Raw genomic sequence first — 24,064 nt, forward strand, 5'->3', positions numbered from 1 at the left:
TTTACCCTCTTTGCGTTTTGACCACAGACAATCTTCCCCCAGATTACAATTTGCTTGCTTTCTTTGGCTTACAAGACAGGACATTATAAATGTCCCATATGATGAATCTAGAAAGTTGCCAAGAATGCAAAACTACCTTGAACAAAACTGAGCACTATGTTCATTCCTTCTGGTATGTAAAACCTCAAATAGTTTCCAACGGAAACATGGGCACAGAGAAAGATTACTGATCCCTTGTTATCTGTTACAATACCGCACTGACTCCATATTGTCACACCCAATTCCATGGTCACTGAGGGGCATATTTTCAAGACCCTTGTGAAGCCGGTGAGTCACTTTCTCTGATGTACTTGCGGCGCACAGTGCAGAACCCTATGTACAAGGCCATGCAAAGCCAGTTTGGGGGGGTTCTCATGGCCTTGTAGATATGGTGTAAGACAATGCCGAGCAAGTCAATGTACTGCCTTACACTGCATCAGGGAGGCGTTCCTTGGGTGTTGCAGTGGGTTTTTCCATGCAACATCTTCGGGTTTTGATGCATTCCGAAATTTACAAGACCATGTAAACCTGGGAATGCTTCAAAAGTGTACACCTCCCTAGGGGAGGCATAACAATGAGAAACATCATTATTTCTCCATGTTTGTTTTGCTTTCTATGTGTGCTGCATTTTGCAGCACATATAGAAAGACGAAAAACCCTCCTTTGATTATTTTTGCTCTGGAAGGTGCCCCTTCCTGCACAAAAACTGCCCTGCCAAGATTGCAGACACCATTGCACCTTGGTGCAAGAGTGCCTGCATTGGCACTAGGCACCCACTTGTTCGCCGGCACTGGCAAAAAGGATAGGAAGGCACTGTATCTTGTAGATGCGGTGCTTTCCTGCCCTTTCAAAATGGGCATAGGGCAGCACAGCAAATAGACTTGTGACACTGCCCTATGCCTGTTCCTTGTAAATATGTCCATGGGTTTATTCATTTAAAGGCCACCTGTCTTGCTTCAGCTTAGGTTGGGAGGGGCAGAGTGATTAGAGTATGTCCAAAACCCAAACTATAACATCCTGCAGATACAAAAATATCAAAGAACACTTGCAAAAGTAGATGAAGCGAGATGTGAAGGTCAGACAGCAAGCAGTAACACCCTTATAATGCCCATTTGATCTGCTCAAATTCCTGCTTCCTAGAGACATATGAATTTAGAAAAGAGATACCATTAAATTAAAGAATAAGGGGGAATCATTGAGTGGAGAGCCTTAAGAAGGGGTGTTGTCATGTTGGCATAGTCATTCCCAGACATCAGGACGGGCTCGCAATCACAACACAGAACAGCACAGAAACAGCAACAATAAATGTCCTTGATGATATCATAAAAATGATGGAAAATTTAGATCTCTACCTCCAGATTCAATTTGACCTGTCAGCTGCGTTGGGCACAGTTGATCATGAAAAACTGTTAAAAGAGTTTGAACACAAAGGCCCTCATTAAGACCCTGGCAGACGGCGTAATTTTGGAGAAAGGTACCTTCCCCAAAATATGACATTGGCGGTTTGGCTTAAGTCTCCCCTGCCCTCCTCCCCCTCCCCAGAGTCCTCTCCCACCCTGCCCCTCCCCCTCCCGACCCCCCCTTCAGATACACACATACAAGCACATACATACACACTCATACACACACGCATACACGCATTCACCCACACATGCATACATACATACACTCTCACATCCAAACTCACAAACTTACATCCAGGCACACATGCACTCACACAATACAACATGCACGTACACACACACCCACTCATGCACACACGCATTACATATGCATGCACGCATTCACACACAGTCACACAAACCACCACACACAACACCTCCAACCCCACTCTCCTGTCAGAGAACCCGACTTACCTGCTTGAAGGGGGTCCTCCGACAGGAGACGGGATGCGGTGCTGCTGCCAGCAGCAGCGTCCGCCAGCAATACACCGCCAGGCCATATCATGGAACATGATACAGTAGGCAGTGTTTTGCTGGCGTGCAGCAGTGCCACCTTACCGCCGTCTGCCGCAATGACCGTCAACGGAATTCCGGCAGCCTTCTGGTGGAATTCTGGCTATGGTCATAATGGCATGGATCGTCGGTAGACACGACGACGGTATGTGGCGGCTGTCGCCGGGGCGGTCAATACCGTCAATGTTATAATGAGGGCCAACATGTCCTTAAAACATATTGAACTCAACTAGTCCATATCATTTTGAAAAGACTGTTCACACCTGGTTAATCTAGGCAATCACCTATGATACCGGCTTCGATCATTGTATCGTTTGCCCCACTGTCATTTCAAAACTGTTCCAGGACACACTAGATATAGCAAAAAAATGTAATCTAACAGAACTCTCATCTGAGCCAACCCACATGAAAGGCAGAACCTGTCTTTCCTCCACTTAATACATCTCTCACATCACAGCTGACAAAGTTGACAAGTTCAACCCCTTTTCTATTCATTTCTCAATTCCACTGAAGTCTAAATTGAAGTCTCAACACCAACACAGAGGCAGATTATCAGCAAGAAAATACAGAAACATCACAAAGGTATCACTGAATTCCCTCCTTGTCCCACACCCTAATACCTTAGACGTTTACACAAATGTCAATGACTCCTCAAGGAAATATTCCTAGATAATAATAAGCATTTTTTTTTACTTGGTGGCCCTAGAAAGATGGATAGAACACAGAAAAATGTCAATCACACCCTAGTTTAATAAAGAACTGCACAGCCTCAGAGCTAGGACTAAAGATCTAGAGAAAGTCTAGAAAAAGAATAATTCACCTACAACTAAATCCAAAAGCAGAATCAGCAAGAAAAAATCCAAAGTCGAAATTCAAAACACGAAGGCCTGTTACATTCAATTCCAATTCACTCACTTTCTGAAAAACTGGGAAAGTCTTCAAGTTCATGAATAAGTCAGAAACCCAGCATTTTGTTTTCAACCTATTTCTGTGCGTAAGTGTAATTTAATCACAAGATTTTTCACTTACAAATTAACAGTATCAAAATAAATTTACCTCCCTCTAATGCATTTGAAACATAATAGTATGAGAAAACAAACAACACCCAGAGCTCTTTTAAGTTGCCGCAAACTAATCAAATAAATGAATCCAAACCAGTATTTTAGTTATTTAATTCCTAAGCCAGTATTCATCTACTAGCCCCATATTGGCTCTCACTCATCAGTGTCTAACTCTAGCAAAGAGCATTCCCTAAAAATCTCACAATGAGGCAAAGCTCTCCAGTTCTAAAAAAGTGGAAACTGATCCTGAAATACTGGGGGACTAGAGAAAAATCATGAACTTGCCTTGGTTAGGCAAAACCATTGCAAAATGTGTTGCTGCAAAATGAAACAGTTTTATAGAAGAAAACAAGCTCCCTGTTCTTTGTCTGTGAGGATTTAAAGTGGGGCACAGCACAGAAACAGCAACCATAAAAGCCATGCCCTGCTTTAGCACTGGTGGTGCCTGATATGGCATTCTGTTATGGTGCCCCCCATGGCCTCCTCCTCGAATTTCCTCACTACAACCCAGCAAAGTGCCCCTCATCTCTCCATAGTTCCTCTCTCACATACATTTAATTTGTTTTTAAGTGCTGGTAAAGGCTGGCCTTTCTAAACCACCCAGTTATCCACACAAAATACAGATCTGTTCTTTGCAGCAGGCATGTTAACCCTCTGAGCTACTTTGTGGAGAGTCAAAACTGCCACTAGACAAAACTCTGATCTCTCTTTCTAGCAGAAGCATTATTCACAGTTATCTTGACATTTTTATTGCTGCCTAAAAGCTGGACGCACAAGGAACTCTGCATCAAGTGCTTTGAAATCCTAAGCTATTGCCCTACAGAGTCAGCACCCTCGACCCCCTCTAAGTCAGCGCCCACCATGACCGCACTGGTCGCACTGTCCTAAAGCCAGACCTAATAAAAGCCCTTGATGACATACTGAGAATGATGGAGAGACCTGCCTCGTACTTCTACTTTGCATTGTTGGTGGCATCCGACACAATTTATCATGTAATACTGTTAAATAAGCTTAGCACAGACTGTGCTTAAAAGGTGTAGTACTCAACTGCTTCAAATAATTTCAAAAAGCCTATTACTAGAAAATTCCAATATCAATTTACATCAGTTTCCAGACAGTACTCAAATGTTCTTGATAATCTTCTTATACAACAATACCAAATCCCTAAAGGATGCTGTGGACTTAATTTTCAACTGGGCATCTATAAACTCTTTGAAACTGAACACTTAAAGCAGGGTTGATACGTCTAGCCCACAAAGCCAACAATAAAGCTCAACCATCCCTAATCACCAGGCTAATGAATTATAGAAATTTGCCTTCATGATCCACAATTCTTAAGTCTCCTGGATTCCTCATTGACAGCAAGCTTTCATTAGAACCACACAACAGCAAGTTAACCCAAATAGCAAGCTTTAATCGCACAAACTAAAAATACTATAACATCTACTCCCATCAACTAGCTTCAGACTGAGGCTCGTGGAGTGGCTATTTCTAGATTCTACATAGGATATTGCCTAGAATCATACCTCTTAGCTATCATCATACTTTGACTTAAAGTGGTCCTGCACTCCAGAGCTTGACAGAACACAGGCAAAGATAATTTGATCACATGACCTTCATGCTGAATAAACTTCATTGGCTTCCGATATAGACATGAATCAAACTCAAACTATGTTGCGTCACCTTCAAAGTGCTGTACACAGGCAGACCCAGCTACCTCAATGAATTTCTAAACATATCCAGTGGCTCAAGAAAATGCTGCAGAAAAAACTCTCTCCTGTTAGACCCCAAGAAATTCAGATAATCTAAAGCTCAAAGACAATCCTTATCTGATTTGGCTTAATATATAGTACTCCCCCCCCAAGCCAATTAAGAACAACACCTGACATTCTCTCTTTAGAAAAAGTTGCAAGTCTCATTCACAAGAGACCTGGCTTGGAGATGCACTAGACTGCTCTCTTCCTCCCTCGCACTACCCCTCATAATACTTAACTGTTTCCCCTTCACCAAATGATCTAGTTTCAGCAGACTCACATCTTCCACATCGTAGTCAATCAACCTATTAGCTATTTCCCTTTTCCACCTCCTTCCCATCTTGTCTAATCCTTATCCTTCAACCCTCTGGTTCTCATCAGCTCGATTTTGGTTGATGTTCCCTGTAAGTATGTTCTCCAATACTTAGTTCCATGTTTTGACGTACAGCACTCTAACATCACTAGATACTTTAGAAAAATAATGCAAATAAACAAAATTAATGAATACATATTGAGATAAAAGGCCATTTTATTGTCTCTGGTTTTTCCTAAGGAAGCCAAATACTCCTAATTCACTCAAATAAGAGAATAAAATTGCAGTAGCATGGGATCAAATGATGGCTTTATTAGATAGTAAGAACAGGTTTATGAGAAATACGAAAGTGGTTTATTAACCAAGCAGCCTACCGTGTTCTCTAACTAACCACTCGTCATGCACCCCAAAAGGCATCAGAAACTACCAAGAACAAGACAGCTAAAAATATTTCCACCTAGTCTGTTTCAAAATGGTCTCTACCTCAGAGCATGAACACTATGCTTATCTATATCTGATGACAACAACATAATACTGAAATAAAAAAGATAAAATTCATACTGTGTTGAATGTGGGCTCAGCCTCCAAAATAAGGGATCAACATAATTAGCTCACTAAGAAGATATTGAGTGCCGATGTATTTTCATGGTCCTTCACTTGGCCATGATTACTGGGTCATTTTCTACGAAAAGACATCAAGAAACCGCAAGTGTTGTCTAAATCATTCTCCTTATGTTTGACTTGACATATGGAGAGAGCAAAACTCCGTAAAAGAAACAGAAGAAAAGGCAATAGAGTTGGAAGTCAGGGGAGAACAACTGCAGTGTCCAAAGAAAACATACCTTCGAGACAGTACCAAGAAAGGAGTTAAAAAAGCAAACTATAGATACATGGGTAGAGTACTTTGCAACCTGCTAAAACACTTGGTAAATAATTGCAAATCTCATTCATGATGACGTGGTTAAATATATCTTTCCATTTCTCAATGAAAGCCTCAAATAGACTAGCAGTCTACACATTGCCTACTGGTCTATAAATTGCTGATGTCGTGTTTTATCCCAAAACATATTATTTATCTTGTCATATGTAACCTATAATGTTCTTTTATGCATGAGCTTTATGCTGTCCTAACTTGTATCAACCTTTTCCAGCACACTGATAGGGTATTCACCACTTTGCACGTTAAAACTCACTGCTCCATCTGGATATGATGGACCTTTTACCTTTGTGAATTGGGCACTGAATGACCTACAGTATGAAGTTGAGGCAGGGACAGACTTTACATGAGATTTTTTACATATACACAAAACAGTTGACAGAGTAAATGATTCAGCACTGAGAAGTAAATCTTTTCAACCTAAAGACAATGGATTTGTTTCAGTTCTATGATCTTTTTGCACATCATGTCAAGCTTTAATCTGGCAAATTGAGAACTTTGTAAAAATGTCAATTACCAGGTTTTAATTCCTGAATTTCTGCAGCAGCAGATGTGTCCTCTTTGAAGGTTAAAATAGTTGGTTCATTTGAAACTGCAAAAAACATATTTGGTTACCGCTGGCTAAAGACCATCAATGACTTTTGCTTATTTCCCATATGGAACTGAGCAAAGATAATGAGACATGGTTCTGGTGAAGCACAAGAGTACACATTTTTAATCCATTTGAATTGATAATGATGAAGCAAATGTAGTAGAGATGGCAGATGGAAAAGTGTAATGAAAAGATGCTATGATAAGATGATGAGTGCATTTTTCTCTTGAAGACATCTCTTCTTTCAAGAAGGCTAAAGATAATGTATTAGTTATTGTAATGAAGGACATACTCACAAAGACATAATTTACTATCAATCATATTAGATCTCTTGAAGCTTTATAGAAAATGGAAAAAGAAGTAATGTGCAGAAAACGCCAACTCAATTCCATACAACTGCATTCATGATATAAAGAAAACACACATATTCCTGTAGTAGTTGGTAAGAGCATGCTGCAATGAAGAATGGTACATAAATTAGGGTGATTAAAGGAATATTTGTGGGAGCACGCAATGATTCAATAGGTTTTAGTTATTTTTAGTGATGAGAATGAGGTAACTACTTTCTGGATAAGTATCTTTACCCATTGTTGAGTTGGGCTGCTTAGGGGATATATCTGGTATGTCAGTGGGATATTCTTGAGCAATTTGATGTACTGCTGTTGAAAAGGAAAAGCATGGTGTAAGTATGTGTCTTGTGAAAACAATTTAGAGATACCACACATTCTGACAATACAGCCATAAACAAGATGCATTTTTGCTCCCTAAGACGTTTATATTAAAACCTTAAAAGGTACGTATTTTGCATATAGGGTGCCGGAAAGGCCAACACCAATAAACGCACACAGTAATACATCAAGAATAATAAGGATGGACTCCAGCAAACTATTCATTTAGTGCCCCATCATCCACTTCCCCTTCCTTTGGACATCTTTGAGAGAGCAGTAGCTATCCATCACTAATAGTACATTGATCACTATGGGTTGTTTCTGCCCTAGATGCCTAGTTCCAAACTCCCAGCACCACTCAAGCAGCAACAATATTGGTAGTCTATAAGACACTAAAGATAGTTGAGAATGAAACATTATATGACACTGATCTCCAAGTAGGCGGTGGATGGCCCCAATTTCCTTCTGATGTAAGATATCTCTGAGAATAATGTAACGCAACCTAGTGAACATGCTTCTGAATTCTGTAACCAAGCTGACTTACAACCACTGTTCATAGGCATAGTGGGGCTCATTCACAAACTGCATTTTATAGTATGTTCAGTAGCACTACATTAGTCCTACTAACGTACCATAACATGCTGTTCACTAGCATTAGAGGGTAAATCACCACCTCCAACACTCCTATATTTGTCATCGGAAGTTCCTAAGACATGTAGGTTTACTGCTATGTAGGAAACATGGGAGGGGCAAGGGGGAGTAGATAGAAAAATAAGTATTGTTAGTACTAAATGGGAGGAGCTTAGGGTGAGGTCTTTAGGAAAGGCTATGGTTGCACCCACCCATAAAAGAGAAAGTGTAATCCCAAACTGTACTTCTAAAGTTGCTACAATCCAAAAGGGGCCCAAAATTGTAGTTAAATTACCCCAGCCTAAATAGTAAAGTATGGTTCATTGTTAAAAAAATCTAAACAAATATTTAATTATAAAAGATTTTTGTAACCTTTTGTTAATTTATAAATTAATTTAACATTAATATTTCTTACAATGTGACTAAATTACTTTTAATTTAATTTAACAATATTTCCTCTGGGGTTCTATTCTAGATCCCTATGTCCATAATTTCCAATGAGAGTGTGTTGCAGTACAAATGATTGGCCATGTGTGGTGCTGGAGTTACTATTTTTGCTTTTTGGCAGTAGTAACATACACTTGTAAAATTGGCTCCTACTCCTGTTTCAGAGGGTAGAGGCATGTAAGTCTCGACGTTTGTTTAAATCTACTCTGGGATTTTTTGACTAGCCAAAAGTAGTAAAGTTACTCAAAAGTATAAAAGTAGATTACACGTGTAAGTTATTCACAATTGTAAGTATTCTTTGTGAATAGCCCCCAATATGCTTTATGGTAGGATGGTGAATTTAATTACTGACATAGTAGAAATAACATCAGGAAGTCTGGGAATAAAGCTATGGGTAACAATGTGACACATAAGTATTTTTGGGTGATTTGTTCCAAAATACAAAAACATGCAACTTTATTTTCAGTTGTTTCTTTTAGACAGACCACTGGAAAAAACCCTGGACCTACTCTCACTGCAATTTTTTATCTTCTCTGTTAACAGAGATACAAGGTTATAAGTAGATAGAGAAAGTCCACAAGAACATCATGTGGCTTCTTTCCACTTATAAAAGGTATGGGGGATTTGCAATGGGTGTTTAAGACAAGAGTGAAACCTGTGTAAAATCACATACAAAAGTGCATGTAGCAAATGTGAATATAGCAGGAATACTCATACCAAAAATGACACCAACAATTGTAGCTACAGAATAGGACAGAGCACAACCTATTAAGAGTGCACAACATTTTGGAGCAAGAGAGATCCTCAGGGGACTAGAAGTTTGCAATGTTCAAAGAAAATTCATTTATGATCCTTCATAGCCCAGAGATTTGAGCCATGTCTCTATGAAATGTTTCAAACATTTAATAATTCTTTCACTAGACACTGCTAAATGCACTGGAAAAATATATATAATACATATAGAAGACATTATAGGTCTTGAACAAACTACTGACTGTAAGTCCTTACTTGACTAAACTGACCACAAATTGAAGAATTCACTATCAGAAATCAAACACTGAATATTAAAGAACTGCAGAAAGCCATCAGAAACTTTTCAGCAAAGAAAAAGTACCCTTATTTAAAGAGGAGTTTTATGACAAACTAGAAAACACCCACACTCTCAAGCAACTCCAAAGAAAGTCAGAAACAGATCCATTATTCCATCTGGAAGGTCATCCAAGAACACCAAGGTAAAGAGGGGAGCCCATCAAGCAACCAAAAAAGAGACTCAGAGGCAGAAACTGAAGCAAGGGGAAAAGAAAACAGATGTTAACATGACATTAATGACCCACAAATATGGACACAATCCTATAGGAGATAAAAAAAAGTCAGAGGAGCTAAGCACACCGCGTTGAGGAAGAACAATCCATAGAAAATGGGGAATACAGACATTAATAGGCAAAACAGGAGAGGCCAAGAGGACTTTTGAAAACACATGCTCATTGCAGGAGACAAGACACTACACAATATATTCAGCAAGGCACTAATCAAGGCACAAGAAACACGCATTTCAAAAGACTTCTCATTTCTACCAACTGCACTCATGAATATAGCCAATTTAAAAATGGAAATATTTAAATTCCTCTGCAAAATTAGATCATGATTTTCTTTGGACAAAACTCAGAAACATCCAATACAGATAAGATATGTCTAAAAGACAAATCTTCCTTTAGTCCTCCTACAAATCTACAATCTACTAACTGATATCACTATCTTCGAGAAGGCAGTCCCTCTAGAAGTAAGTACTTTCCAATTGGGTACAAAATACACACAAAGCATGCATACTCCTACAAAACCATGAAGCACATCAATACCTCAAACATCATCATAAAACCAGTTGACAAATGTCAGGCATGTGTAATACTCAATACAAAACAATACAGCCAAGACATATTCTGGCAACTTAGCAAAAAGGCCATACAGCCTACTACCCTTAATGTAGCTAACAACCTTCAAAAGATAATGAAAGCTATGATTGATGAAGGCCTGAATAAAAGATGGCTGTCAATTAAAGAACATGGATCTCACTACAAAAGCATCTTTAGAGACTGATCTGGTACATTTGTCCAACAATCCACTTATATAACTCACCAGGATGTCTCATAGTTTCAGGATATGACACATTACCTTAGCACATATCCAAATATATTTATGTGTTTATTTAACTAGCTGCAGCTACCACAATTCACATCGCAAAGACAGCATAGACACAATGAATCCATTAATGGACCATCCTTTTGAAACCAGTACACACATCTTAGTGAGCATGGTCATTCCATCATTGTAAGCAAGCAGCCCTCAAGACTTGACCTTAGAATTCATGTAGATGATTTAGAGATACAAGTGCAGGGGTTACCGTCTGACTTTATTTTAAACTTTAGCCAAAACTGCACTAATAATGAGTTTTTCCATTATGAGATAATTTAGTTTTCACAATCTAAGGAGTTGCAATGGGATGCTGTTTTACACTAGAAGCATTAAGCCTATTTATAGAATTCTGAAAGCAGGTAGGTCTTTGGAAGTCATATGTGCCAAACCAATGTTGTCAAAGGGAAAAGATACAGTGACAATGGTACACTAATAAGTAGGTGAATACTATATGAACTATAATACTTTCAAAGGTAGTAAACAACCATACACAAGACATCCAATTCGCAATGTACCGGAGAAAATGCATCCTTATTTAAAAAAGGGTGTTATGGCAAACCAGAATACACCCACGCTCTCAAACAGTTCCAAAGAAAGTCTCTCCCTGAACCTGTAATCATAGGTAAGTTGTGACAGACGAAATCCTTAGAAGAGACCAGAGACATGACTTTAATTGCCATATTTGATGAAGAGGAAGGAAAATTCTTCCAACGGATGAGCAGACTACATAAGAACTCTATGCGCTGGTGTCAGAAATTGGGTTACTGGTTGAGGGGGTGAAACCCTACTCAACTACCAACCACAATCATTGTCAGGGTGAAGTCACAAGGGACCTCACATTGAGTATGCTCAACCCTCTGGTAGCGTGGCATAGAGCAGTCAAACAGTAATAAAGTGACAACACAACACAAGAAAAATCCCACATCAATTTAGAAAGGTAGAGTAGATTTTAATAAGTAAATAAAGGCCAAAACAACAAAAATCCAATCAGTAAAACCAGTAATATGCAAGTTTAAAGATGTCAGTGAAAATAGTTCTAAAAAGCACAAAGCACCACTTGGTGCTACCTGGTCACGCGAGAACGGAAGAAAGTTGCAAGTTCAGGCTAACCCAGATGGAGCACAGATTGGATACAGGGACCATGTTAGTACCACTCAAAGAGTTACCTTCTCAGCCCAGTGCCAAGAGCTACATTCACAAAGGAAGTGGCCACGAGGAGTATGGAGAGCATTGCAGGTGTCTGTCAAAGTAGAGCAAAGAGCTGGCCTTGCATTGTTGATGGGCACTGGTGTAGCACAAAGATACTGTCAGCGTCATGGAGAGTCCTTGCTGGAGCGTTGTGTTGGTGATCACTGTGGCAGGTGATGCTGTAGTGCAAAAATTTGGTTCCCCAGTACTTCGTGCTGGCGGTTGGTGCAAGCAGCATGGTCGAGGTGCACATAGACAAGTTCACATTTGCAAAGAGTCCAAAATTTTCAGGGGAACTCAAGTGAGCCACACCAAGGACCCAGGACCTGAGAGGCACCACTTAGGGGCCGGGAACTCACTCCAGCAGAGGCAACATTGCTCAGGCAGGTCCAGTTATACATTCTGTTCTAGGTCCAGGCCACAGGTCACCTGGGCAGTTGCAGGGAGCCTCTGCAGCTTGTTATGTCCATGTAGCACAGAACAGGAGGTCAGCTGAGTGTCCCTTGAAGTCACTCTATCCTGGGATGAAGGGTGTAGGTCCAATATTCCTTCTCAGCAAGCAGGGCAGCAGACAGCAGAACAGCGGCATAGCAGTTCTTCTTCTTCTTCTTCTTCTTCTTCTCCTTCTTCTTATCACAGGCCCAGGAGTGTACTGAAGAGTTGGTGTCTATGGTCCAACATTTATACCTGGTGCCTTCTTTGTAGTGGGAAAAACTTCTAAAGGATTCCTTTTGAAGTGTTCAGGTTTCCAACCTCCCCTGCCCTGGCTCCAGACTAACTACAGGGGGTATACATTTCTTTGTGTGAAGGCAGGTCCGAGGTATTCAGGTGTAAGTATGGCTGTGCCATCCCGTCCTTTCAGTGATGTCCCATCCAGGCACTGCTAATCTCTCTATTGTGTGTGGCTGTCTATGCAGAATACAGAAAGACCAACTGCCAACTACCCCCAGTATGTGAGCTAGAGAGATACTGCAGGCACTAAGGGCCAGATGTAGCAACAAACCAAATTGCGAGTTGCAATTCGCGAGTCCTTCCGACTCGCAAATTGCAACTCGCAATTTGGTATGCAGAACGGTGTCTCAGACACCGTCTGCGAGTCGCTATGGGGTCGCAAAGACCCACCTCATTAATATTAATGAGGTGGGTCGCAAATTGCGGCCCCATAGCGACTATGGGCACTCGCTAACATGGAGGCCTGCTGTAGTCAGCAGACCTCCATGTTCGTGACTGCTTTTAAATAAAGCAGTTTTTTTTTTTTAAGTGTAGCCCGTTTTCCTTAAAGGAAAACGAGCTGCACTTTAAAAAAAATCCGAAACCTTTAGTTTCGGAATTTTTTCAGGGCAGGTAGTGGTCCCTTGGACCACTACCTGCCCTGAAAAAATATTTTGTGGTCCATTCACAAAGGGGAAGGGGTCCCATGGGGACCCCTTCCAATTTGCGAGTGGGTTATCATCCACTTCAAGTGGATGGTAACTGCGACTCCATTTGCGACTGCGAATTGCAAATAGGAAGGGAACACCCCTTCCTATTTGCGATTTGGAAATGCATTTTGCGAGTCGGTCCCGACTCGCAAAATGCATTTCTGCATAGGAAACTCCGATTTGCGACACGCAAACGGCAATTTTTCCCGTTTGCGAGTCGCAAATTGTTTCCTACATCTGGCCCTAAATGGCTAAGGGGGAAAATGCCAACTTTGTAAAAATACATCTTTTTTAAGTGCCCCATGCACTGGGTAGGGGGATAATGGTTGAACTAATAAGCTTGCTTCCCATTTACAATTACCTAAAAAACCTTGGAGTCCCTGGTGTTACAGGTGGTTATTAGGTACTCCCACATGTCCTCCTTTAATGATAACTTTCTGTTCTTGATTGCATTCTTGTAAACTGTTCTTTCTTGCCAGAGCAATGTTCAGCTGGTTTCTAGGTCTGCCATTAAGGGCATCACGTAGCCACTTATTGACATCCCCATAGCCCTTATGAAACCAGCCCCTTTTGGGAGTTCTACAGGGCCCAGAAGTATCAGACATAATAGTTCTTGCAGACAAATTTAGCAGGTGAAAGGCCTCTAGAATATCGGGAGGGGGAGCCTCCGGGACTAACAGAGATTCTGTTATCAAGGGCAAATTTGAGACAACAAAGAGGTCCATTAAACCTGATGAAGGAACGGAATGGCCTTTACCCGATAAGGGCAGTCTAACCTCAGTGGGATTGTGATCACTGTAACAAGTTTCATGGACCTTACCAGAACTAACAAAGTGCTCAAGGGTCCTAGAGATGAACACATAATCAATAATTGATCCTTTGCCCCAGCCTACAAAGCTGGAACAGTCTCCCTATATCCAAAACATTGCACAGTCCTGCTTGCCCGAGGCCATTAAACAATTGTTTTCCTCTGATATCTGAGGTCAAAAAGCAGAAAGGGGTGTCACCAGCCAGGAAGGGACTCAGAGGAATGCTACTGAGGCCCAATGTGGCATTGAAATAACCCCCCCAAGCAGCACACTGAAAAGGTTAAACTTAAAAAGAGATCTATCCTTAAGGATGGGCAGTGTTTTAAACAAGATATCAATCTTTCAGCCTGCCTCAAAGACTGGATTATAAAGATTACTACACAAAAGTGAAAGTCCTTGGATAGGACCAACCACAGGATTTATATTCCACTATGCCCTAAAGGGACTGAAGTAACCCTAAACAATTTAGAGATGCAAAACAAGGCAGCCAGCTCGCATCAGGATTGTATACCTGGGGAGTTCCGGGGAGTAGCCAGGACAACAAAACATTTTTAAACATCCAAGGTGAACTGCTCCTGGGCCCAGGTTCCTTCCAGACTCGATCAAATATCTTGGGCCTGATACCTGCAACATTCCAACAGAGGAACCTAGTGGTAGATTCTTTAGGACAAATCTCAACTTCACCTATTATGGGAATCATCATAGGCCTAATAACGATAGAAGAAGAGATTATAATGGCTGGGGGTCAATCAAAGTGGTCAAGCCCCGTCAAAGGTAGAAACTTATTGGAAATAGGAATAGAGGGTGGATCTAAGCCTCACATCCCCAAAGAGAGCCCTACTGTGTGACGTGGTTTTAAGTGCCTGTAGAAGAAGAAGTGGCAAGATGTTTATACCTTCATCCATAGGGTGGTGTGGATTAGCACTAAAAATCACACATCTCGATAAGCTAGGTGTTTTACAATTGATGACAACTCAGTCCCCTTTAAGGATTTTGCTTCCTGGGCCAACCCTCCCAAACATTCTCATAAACAGCATGTCTCTAGATCCATTCATGATGAAATTTGAATTATTGCACAGCCATTGACATACTTTATTTTTTAGGTTAATAGTAGATTCCTTCACATTTGTGGTGTGGGACCCCTGTGACATAAGAACAACATTCCAGTGGCAAGGTGTAAACCCTTATCATGCTGAGAATGCGCCTCTGGTCCCCACACAACCCACGCCTCCTCCCTATGCCCCTGATCTCCCCCAGAAATGCCACCTCAGCATGGGATGACTCCTAGTGGCCCACATCCCTCAGCACCCCCTGCACCGACAGAGCACGCCCGCAACCTAGGCATCATCCTCGACTCCTCTCTATCCGTGACCCGTCAGGTAAACTCAGTCACCGCCTCCTGCTGGCACATACTCCGCAAACTTCAGAACATTTTCAGATGGATCCCAGCAGACTGCCGAAGGACAGTCACCCACGCCTTTGTTAAAAGCAAGCTCAACTACGGCAATGCTCCCTACACCGGCACCTCGACAAGAAATATAAAAAAAATACAAGTCATCCAGAACACCGTCGCCGGACTCATCCTGAACCTTCAACATCGTGAACATATCTCCCAACACCTGAGGACCTTCCACTGGCTCCCAGTTGAGAAACAAATCACTTTAAAGCTACTCACCCACACGTACAAGGCCATACACAATGTTGGACAAGCCAACCTGAATCACTGCGTCTTCTCCTACACCCCACCAGATGCCTCCGCTCCGCCCAGCTGGCCTTGGCCACCATCCATTGCATTCGTAAAACCAAAGCCAGAGGACGATCCTTCACCTACATCGCAGCAAAGAGTTGGAACAACCCAACCTTCCCCGACACCTCAGACAAAGCCCATCGCTCACCATCTTCAGGAAGACCCTCGAGACATGGCTCTTTGAATGAGGCCCTCCCCTGTGCCATGAGACCCTCAGGCCGGGCTTTACAAAAACTGACTGATTGATTGATCGGCTGAGCCACGTGAGACAATACCCCATTAGTAGGGCAGACCACCATGTCACCAGCAGGAGGGAGTGGCTGGGGTATCACAGCATCAGCATGTGCTGCGGTTTGGCAAAAACTAGTGATATTGGTTTGACAAGACTTGCCCCATCCTCAGAAATACCCAAGGGGACTAGTTGGACCGATGCAGCAGAAGAAGGGGCATTGGCACCCGTAAACAATTTGGTAAAAAAAAAAATGGTGGTTACTAAATTGTGCAATCTCTCCATAAGGGTACTACATACCAGTCTAAATTAAAAACTGGGGCTTCCCGCCCACTGCGGGGGTCCTGGGGTTCACAAGCGACATATGATCACTACAGGTGCAGACTGAAGATCTGCTTCTAGCAACGCACTCAGGTTGGCATTTTTGTTTAGCTGATGGAACACAAAGAGTACCATTAGAGGTTTCATACACTTCATTCTCTCATGAGGATTCCCGCTGGGAAGACAGTGAGGTAGAGAAAGTAGCCACATCTGCCAGCACGGGATGGAGTGCAACTCTTGTTGGATTGCGGATAGAAAACAAGGCCCTTCTCCAACATCCACAGGTAATCATCACTAAGCAAGGTCAATTTCTTTAATAATGGCTCTTACAGCACGTGCTAAAAAAGAGTCTAGATGAGTGCCTTGAAATATCTTATAGGCAGGGTCTTTATATCGGTGAATTTACATTTGAACATGCTGAAGTCGTGTATTCCCTTAGATGCCTTCAAGTGGGAGCAGATCAAATGTTAAAGAAGTGCTCAAAAATAACACTCCCAAGAAAAACTAGGGCAGAAACCAATTAAACAAAATTATGCACACTGTGCTTATACAAAATTCGCAAGATAATGGTGAAGAACCAAAGGGGGGTCCCAGCCCAGTCTCCTATAATGGATGGTAGGTGAAGACGGGCTTGGCCTTCGCCCGGGCATGTCCCGTGCTGTGGGAGAAGAGCCGGTGATTTGACCAAAAACAGTCCCCCGCTTCCTTGCAGTGCACTTTGGGACTTGACCTGCCCTCTTTCTCCTCAATGCGTCCCCCTCACACTTCCCTGTTTCCACATGCAGCAAAAAGGTTTACAGCTACAATTCGATCTCACATTGCTTTGACACATGTTCATACCAAGACCAACTAGCACTTTTTGTAGTATCTTTCTTAGTTTAGTACAGGCATAAACATTGTGAACATTATTACTCAGACCTTGACATGGTGCTTTCTAACTTTCCACTAATTAAAAACATGAATTTACATGCACAGGCTAAGGACATGAAGACTGCATGTAATTACATTTGACCGTTTCTTCCTGTAAACACTGTTAATGCTCATGAGAAAAATTTAACATCCTTAATGAGCTCACAAGAAAATGCTTTTATTCAAATGTTAGAAGAAAATAATGAACTGTTTGCAAATTGTGCGTACCAAAGAGAGGATGTTCAAAAGAATGTATGGTGAAAGGAAGAAGATTAATTTAGAAAGAAAATGTCTGTACCTAAACTTAAGTTAGACAAAAGACATAAAGGGAAAATATATGTGTTTAAAAGAAGATTTAGTGGACGAAAGACATGCCAGGGGGAAACAGCAATTACGAGTAGGTGCTTGAATTGTGGGGAGAATCTTGGCAAATTTTACAAGGCGATGACCCTACTATTGTAGAGTATTCTTTATATGTGGAGACAATGCATATTTTAGGTTGCATGCATTTTGGGAGGATATTTGTTACTTAGGCTTCCTGTTTCCAAATATATATCATACACAAAGCTTGGATACATTAACAATGGCACCAACACACAAAAGATACACATGCAGTATGAATTAAGGGACACAGTTAGTGGGAGACATATTTAAAGAAGTCATACCTGCTGTAGGAGTCCTTTTAAATGAGGAGAAGATCAGAAAGATTTCAACAATAGTTGATACATTGGCAACTGGTACTTCTGAAGCCTTACTAGTAGAAGGCACTGAGCTTGTAGTGATTAGGTCTATGGTTTTTCAGAATAGATATGTGTTAGCTATCGTGTTAACTGAGAAAGTCGGAGTCTGCAAGATGTTAAAGATTGAACACTGTTGCACCCATATACATGATGAGAGCAGAACGTTTGTAGAGTATGCAAAGAATATATCTGATCTAAAACCTGATCTTGAAGATTCAAAAACCACTAAAATACTTCAAAGCTTTACAAAGGGATTCATCCCTGTAGCTGGATGTCTTAAGGCAGTCAGAGGAATTCTCTAAAACAATATTAGTTCCTATCTTAATAGTAGTAGCTTGCTTCATATTTACCTTACCCATGTACAAAGTGATAAAAATGATATTGATGAAGAGGAGAACTAGAGAAATGAATAAGAGAATGGAGAGATTTTGAATTGAGCGATAACTTGAGCGAGGAATATAAGAGATAGAAAGAAAGAGAACATTTGAAAATGAAAAGATGAGACATTGAAGAAAAAGACAAAAACGAAGTATGGCAAATAAATTTGTAAATGAGTTGTGATGGCTCCAAACCATCAATGGGGGGAATTAGCAAATGCCTTTTATTAGAAAATCAGATTCAATTAATTATTCACCCACATGAGTGAAAACTAGGCCTAAACAGAAGCCACATTTCCTGTCTAAACTTTGAATTAGCTGTATTTGCTTGAATCTATTGACATGCTAATGTAAGCAAAATTCCAGCAAGCTTCAACTAAATAAAAATGTTTCTATTGTAATCTTTGCATGGCCTATGCATGACTCTAACTTCATCTAAAACAACAAAAGCTATACTATTTACTCCTTTCTTATCAAACTGACCTACTTTGGAATTTCACTTCTTGCTAAACAAATCTAATGTCTGCTTCTTCTGAATAATCCTATAGTGTGGAAATGTATGTGAGAGAACATGATGAAATTGGAATACATTAGAAATTCATACGTGTCTGGTTTTTCAGAGAGGTAAGCGTATGGGAAAGTAATGCTATATTGCCAGAGTAACAAAAGCAAAAAATTGTGATTCTCTTTGGACTGCTATGTCAAGCTGAAGATGTTCCGCTCTTATTTACAGCTCGACAAATGATTGACTGTTTAATAATTTGTGTGATACAATTTGTTAGTTTGTGAATGTTCAGTATAACATATAGAAGATATATAGAAACAACAGATATAGTAAATTGCCATTGTCTTGCTCACTCTCTATCTGGACTGAAGTAGGGCCAAACTAGATGCTCTGGGGCATATTTACAAGCTCCTAGCGCCACTGCAGCATCACTTTTTGTGACGCTCCAGTGGCGCTGTGCACTGTGGAGTATTTACAAGGTGGTGTTAAGCCACTTTTTGTGGTTTAACGCCACCTTGCAAATATAGCCTCTTCACATGCAGCACTTTGTGTGGAAGAGATGTGCAATGGTGTTGCTGTGGGCATTCCACAGCAAAACCTATTGCATTTTGACGCTGCCCCAGATTTACAAGAAATCGTAAATCTGTGGAAATGCCAAAATCTAATGCCACCGTAAGGGCATTGTGCAACAAAGAGAAATGCTTTAATTTCTCCTCGTTGTTTGCTCTTTCTATGTGCGCTGCATTCTGCAGCACACATAGGAGGAGCGAACTGCCATTGAAGATTGTTTTTGTGCAGGAAGGTGTCTATTACTGCAAAAAAACAATATCCTCTGCAATGCAGTCATCCTTGCGCCATGACGCAAGGGTGGCTGCGTTGACTCTTGGCAGCTAATTTAGCGCAGGTGTAGGGGTAAACACAAGGATGTGCCATATTTTGTAAATATGACGTATCCCTAAGTTTCAGAACTAATGCAATGCGGTGCTGCCAATTTTGGTGCAGCGCCAGTTCTTTGTAAAGATGCCCATCTGTGCTTTTGAACAATTAGGACTCATGAGATTCCTTCTCTCTCTGTCAGACTCAGACGTTTGATCTCTTTGATACAGACATCTCTCTGCCTAGACTATTTCTCTATTATATTCCGTTAACAGTATTCTTCATGGGTAATGATAGCTTTTCTGATTGGACTGTTTTTCTAGAAAGTTTGTTTTCTCTTTTATTTAACTAAATGTTTTACTGATTTAGAAAGCTAGAATAAAGAATGATTTTGGAACATGCTTGATTCTATTCTGTAACTATTGACTGATTAATAAAAGTTTAAGAACCTGTGAGAAAAATAAATCATTTACAACCTAATCTGCTCTCATTGTTGACTCCAAATTAAAGTGTTTCATTTTCTAATTGACTGAACTTGAGAAATTGCAGCTTACACCTATACCCACTCCCAAGATCCCCTCTTTTGGGCCACAGATGTGAAGTGTATTATAAATATTAGGATTCTCCACTCTCTCAGTAGCTTGCTTTATAAAACCTGGTAATTGTGAACACATTCAGATAGAGAATTGCTGTAATGTTATTGCTCGGACAAAGATATTTTAGAGAAAATGGATTTGTTTTTTCAGAAAAGCAGAAACTTATTTGTCTTTTGTTGTACCTGGCTTCACTTTTTATTAGAAACCCTAAGTGACGTTTGGTAGTGCCCGTGGGAATGCTCTTAGTGAATTTAAAATGCAGGAAAGTTTATTCCAGATCACACTTACTTCATACAACTTTCATTTAACCATCTTGCAATTATCGGGACATGTAGCAATACTACATTTACCCTCTTTACCAGCTTTAGAACGGTTAGTGCCCGATATGACAATCCATTTTGGTGCCCCCTATGACCGCCTTCTCGGATTCCCTCATCACCACCCAGCAAAAGTGCCCCTCATCGCTCCATAGCCCCTCTCTCACATACATTTAATTTGTTTTACAGTGCTGGTAAAGGCTGGCTTTACTAAACCACACAGCTATCTACACAAAATACAGATCTGTTCTTTGCAGCAAGCATATTAACCCTGAGCTACTTTATGGGAAGTCAAGACTGCCACCAGACAAAACTAGAGACAGAGTTATCCTGACATTTTTATTGCTGCCTAATAGCAGGACGCACAAGGAACTCTGCATCAGATGCTGTTAAATCTTACGTTATTGCTCAACACAGCCCCCCAAGGGTTCAACCCCATCCCCCCCCCCCGGTAAGCGCCCACTGTGACTGCACTGGTCGCACTGCCCCAAAGCCGGACCTGATAAAGCCCTAGATGACATAATGAGAATGATGGAGAATCATCATGAAATACTATTCAAGAAGCTTGAGCGCAGACTGTGCTTAATAAGTGTGGTACTCAACTGCTTCAAATAATTTCAGAAAGACTGTTAAAACCTGGTTGAACCAGACAGTCACACCTCCACACTTGGAAAGGTTACCTCGAGAGAATCTCAAAGATTAATACATTCTCCAATTCTCTTTAACCACTATGTTGAGCCTCTGAGCCTGTCACTGGAACATTATAATATCAAGTTACATCAGTTTGCAGATGGTACTCAAATGTACTTGATAATCTTCTTATGCAACTATGCCAAAACACTAAAAGACCCTGTGGACCTAGTTTTCAACTGAGCATCCTCAAACTCTTTGAAACTAAATCCTTGAAGCAGAGTTAATACTTCTAGCCCATAAAGCAAGCAATAAGGCCCACTCTTCCCTACTCACGGGGCTAACAAATTATAGACACTTGCCTTCACACTCTACAATTCTAAAGTCTCCTGGATTCCTCATTAGCAGCAAGCTTTCATTAGAACCACATATCAGCAAGTTAACCCAAATAACAAGCTTTCATCTGCACAAAATAAAAATAATACAAAATCTAACAGCTTCGGACTGAGGCTTGTGCAGTAGTTATTTCTGGAATATACATAGGATTTTGCCTACACTCAAACATCCTAGCTAGCACCCTACTTCCACTTAAAGTCATCCTTCACTCCAGAACTTGACTGATCACAGACAAAGACAATTTGATCACATGACCGCCATACTGAATGAACTTCATTGTCTTCCATTATAGTCGTGAATCAAACTCAAACTTTGTTGCACCACCTTCAAAGTGCTACACACAGGCAGGCCAGATACCTCAATGAATTTCTGAAAATATCCAGTAGCTCAAGAAAATCCCGCAGTAAAAACTCCCTCTCGTTAGAGCCCACGAAATTCAGAAAATTTAAAGCTCAGAGACAATAATTATCTGATTTTGCTTAATATATAGAACCCCCCCAAGACAATTCAGAATAACAGCTGACATACTCTCTTTAGAAAAATACTCAAAGCTTATTCATGAGACACCTGGCATGAAGATGCACCAGACTGCTCTCTTCATCCCTCACACTCCCCCTCATAAAACTGAACTGTTTCCCCTTTACCAAATGATCTGCTTTTAGCAGACTCACCTCTGCCACATCTTAGTCAATCAACCTATTAGCTATTTCCCTTTGCCATTTCCTTCACATCTCATGTACCCCTTATCCTTCAACCCCTGGTTCTCTTCAGCTCAATTTTGGTTGATGTTCCTTGTAAGTATGTTCTCCAATATTTAGTTCCATATTATGATATACAGCAGACTAACACCACTACATAATTTAGGAAAACAATGCAAATAAACAAAAGGAATGAATATATATTGAGATAAAAGGCCACTTTACTGTCTCTAGTTACTCTTAATCTAGCCAAATAATCCAATCCACTCAAATAAGAGAGTAAAAGTGCAGTATCATGGGATCCAATGATGGCTTTATTAGAAAGTAAGAAGAGGTTTAAAAGAAATACCATAGTTGTTTCTTAAGCAAGCTGCCTAGGCAGTTCTATAACGAACCACTCATCATGTACCCCAAAAGGCTTCAGAAACTATCATGATCAAGACAGCTAAAAATATTTCCACCCAGTCCATTTCAAAATTATCTCTCCCTGGGAGCAAGGACAACATAATGTTAATATAGCACTTTTATCCAAATCACCTTGCTAGTTGAAATTACCGATAAAAAACCAGGGTAAAGAAAATAATTTAAAAGTAAGAGAAATGGCATTCAAAACCTTATAGAAACAGAAAATGTACATGATGAACTAGTTCAGTATCAAAATAATTTTGTCCCTTGTAAAATAATTAAACTTCAGAAGAGTCATGCTTTCAACGCAACTTAAAAATCAACAAATGGAGAGAGCAAAACTCCACAGGAAAAGCAGAAGGAAAGGTAATAAAGTTGTAAGTCAAGGGAGAACAACGGCAGGGTCAAAAGTCAAAATAATTTAGAGACAGTACCAAAAAAGGAGTAAAAACAGCAAACTTTAGATACATGGGTAGAGTACTTTGCTACCTGTAAAACCACTTGGTAAATACTTGCAAATCTAATTCATGATGATGTGGTTAATTATAGCTTTACATTTCTCTATGTAAGCTTCAAATGGACTAGCTGTTAACATTTTGCCTACGGGTCTCTATATTGCTGATGTTGTTTTTTTGCCTGAAAAATATTATTTATCTTGTCATATGTTACCCATAATGTTCTTTTATTCATGCCATTCTAACTCGTAGCAACCTTTTCCAGCACACTGATAGGGCATTTTCTACTTTGCACATAAAAACTCACTGCTCTATCTGGATATGATGGATAATTTGCCTTTGTGAATTGGGCACTGAATGACTTACAGTATAAATTTAAGGCAGGGACAGACTTTAAATGAGACTTTTTACATACAAACATAACAGCTGACGGAGTAAATGATTAAGCACTGAGAAGTAAATCTTTTAAATCTAAAGACAATAGATTTGTTGCAATTCTATGACCTTTTTGCACATCACGTCAAGCTTTAATATGGAAAATTGAGAACATTGTAAAAATGTAAATTACCAGGTTTTAATTCCTGAATTTCTGCAGCAGCAGATGTGTCCTCTTTGAAGGATGAAATGGTTGGTTCATTTGAAACTGCAAAAACATACTTGGTTAGCCTTGGCTAAATAACACCAATGACTTTTGCTTATCTCCGGTATGGAACCGATGATCAAAGATAATGAGACATGGTCCTGGTTAAGCATTAGAGTACACATTTTTACTGCATTTGAATTGTTATTGGTGAAGCAAATGTTGTAAGCATGGAAGATGGAAAAGTGTAATGAAAAGATGCTATGATAAGATGATGAG

At 40.4% G+C, this 24,064-nt stretch overlaps 1 protein-coding gene across 16 annotated transcripts in view; it reads right to left on the minus strand.

Annotated features, from left to right (window-relative positions):
• Positions 1 to 24,064, minus strand: part of ABI3BP (ABI family member 3 binding protein) — a 2,083,720-nt gene that overhangs the window by 544,437 nt on the left and 1,515,219 nt on the right. For 12 of the 16 annotated variants that reach the window (XM_069204834.1, XM_069204837.1, XM_069204832.1 and 9 more), the window contains 3 exons: positions 23,774 to 23,848; positions 7,236 to 7,310; positions 6,577 to 6,651 (listed from right to left, as the gene is read on the minus strand). The exons of 2 other annotated variants lie outside the window; for them this stretch is intronic. In XM_069204834.1, coding sequence (XP_069060935.1) covers positions 6,577 to 6,651; positions 7,236 to 7,310; positions 23,774 to 23,848 — 225 coding nt within the window. The remainder of the gene's footprint in view (positions 1 to 6,576; positions 6,652 to 7,235; positions 7,311 to 23,773; positions 23,849 to 24,064) is intronic. 2 more of the 16 variants (XM_069204845.1, XM_069204844.1) reach the window with 2 other exon arrangements.

Source organism: Pleurodeles waltl, chromosome 8 (assembly GCF_031143425.1).
Source record: "Pleurodeles waltl isolate 20211129_DDA chromosome 8, aPleWal1.hap1.20221129, whole genome shotgun sequence".
In the NCBI taxonomy this organism is placed as follows: Eukaryota; Metazoa; Chordata; class Amphibia; order Caudata; family Salamandridae; genus Pleurodeles; species Pleurodeles waltl.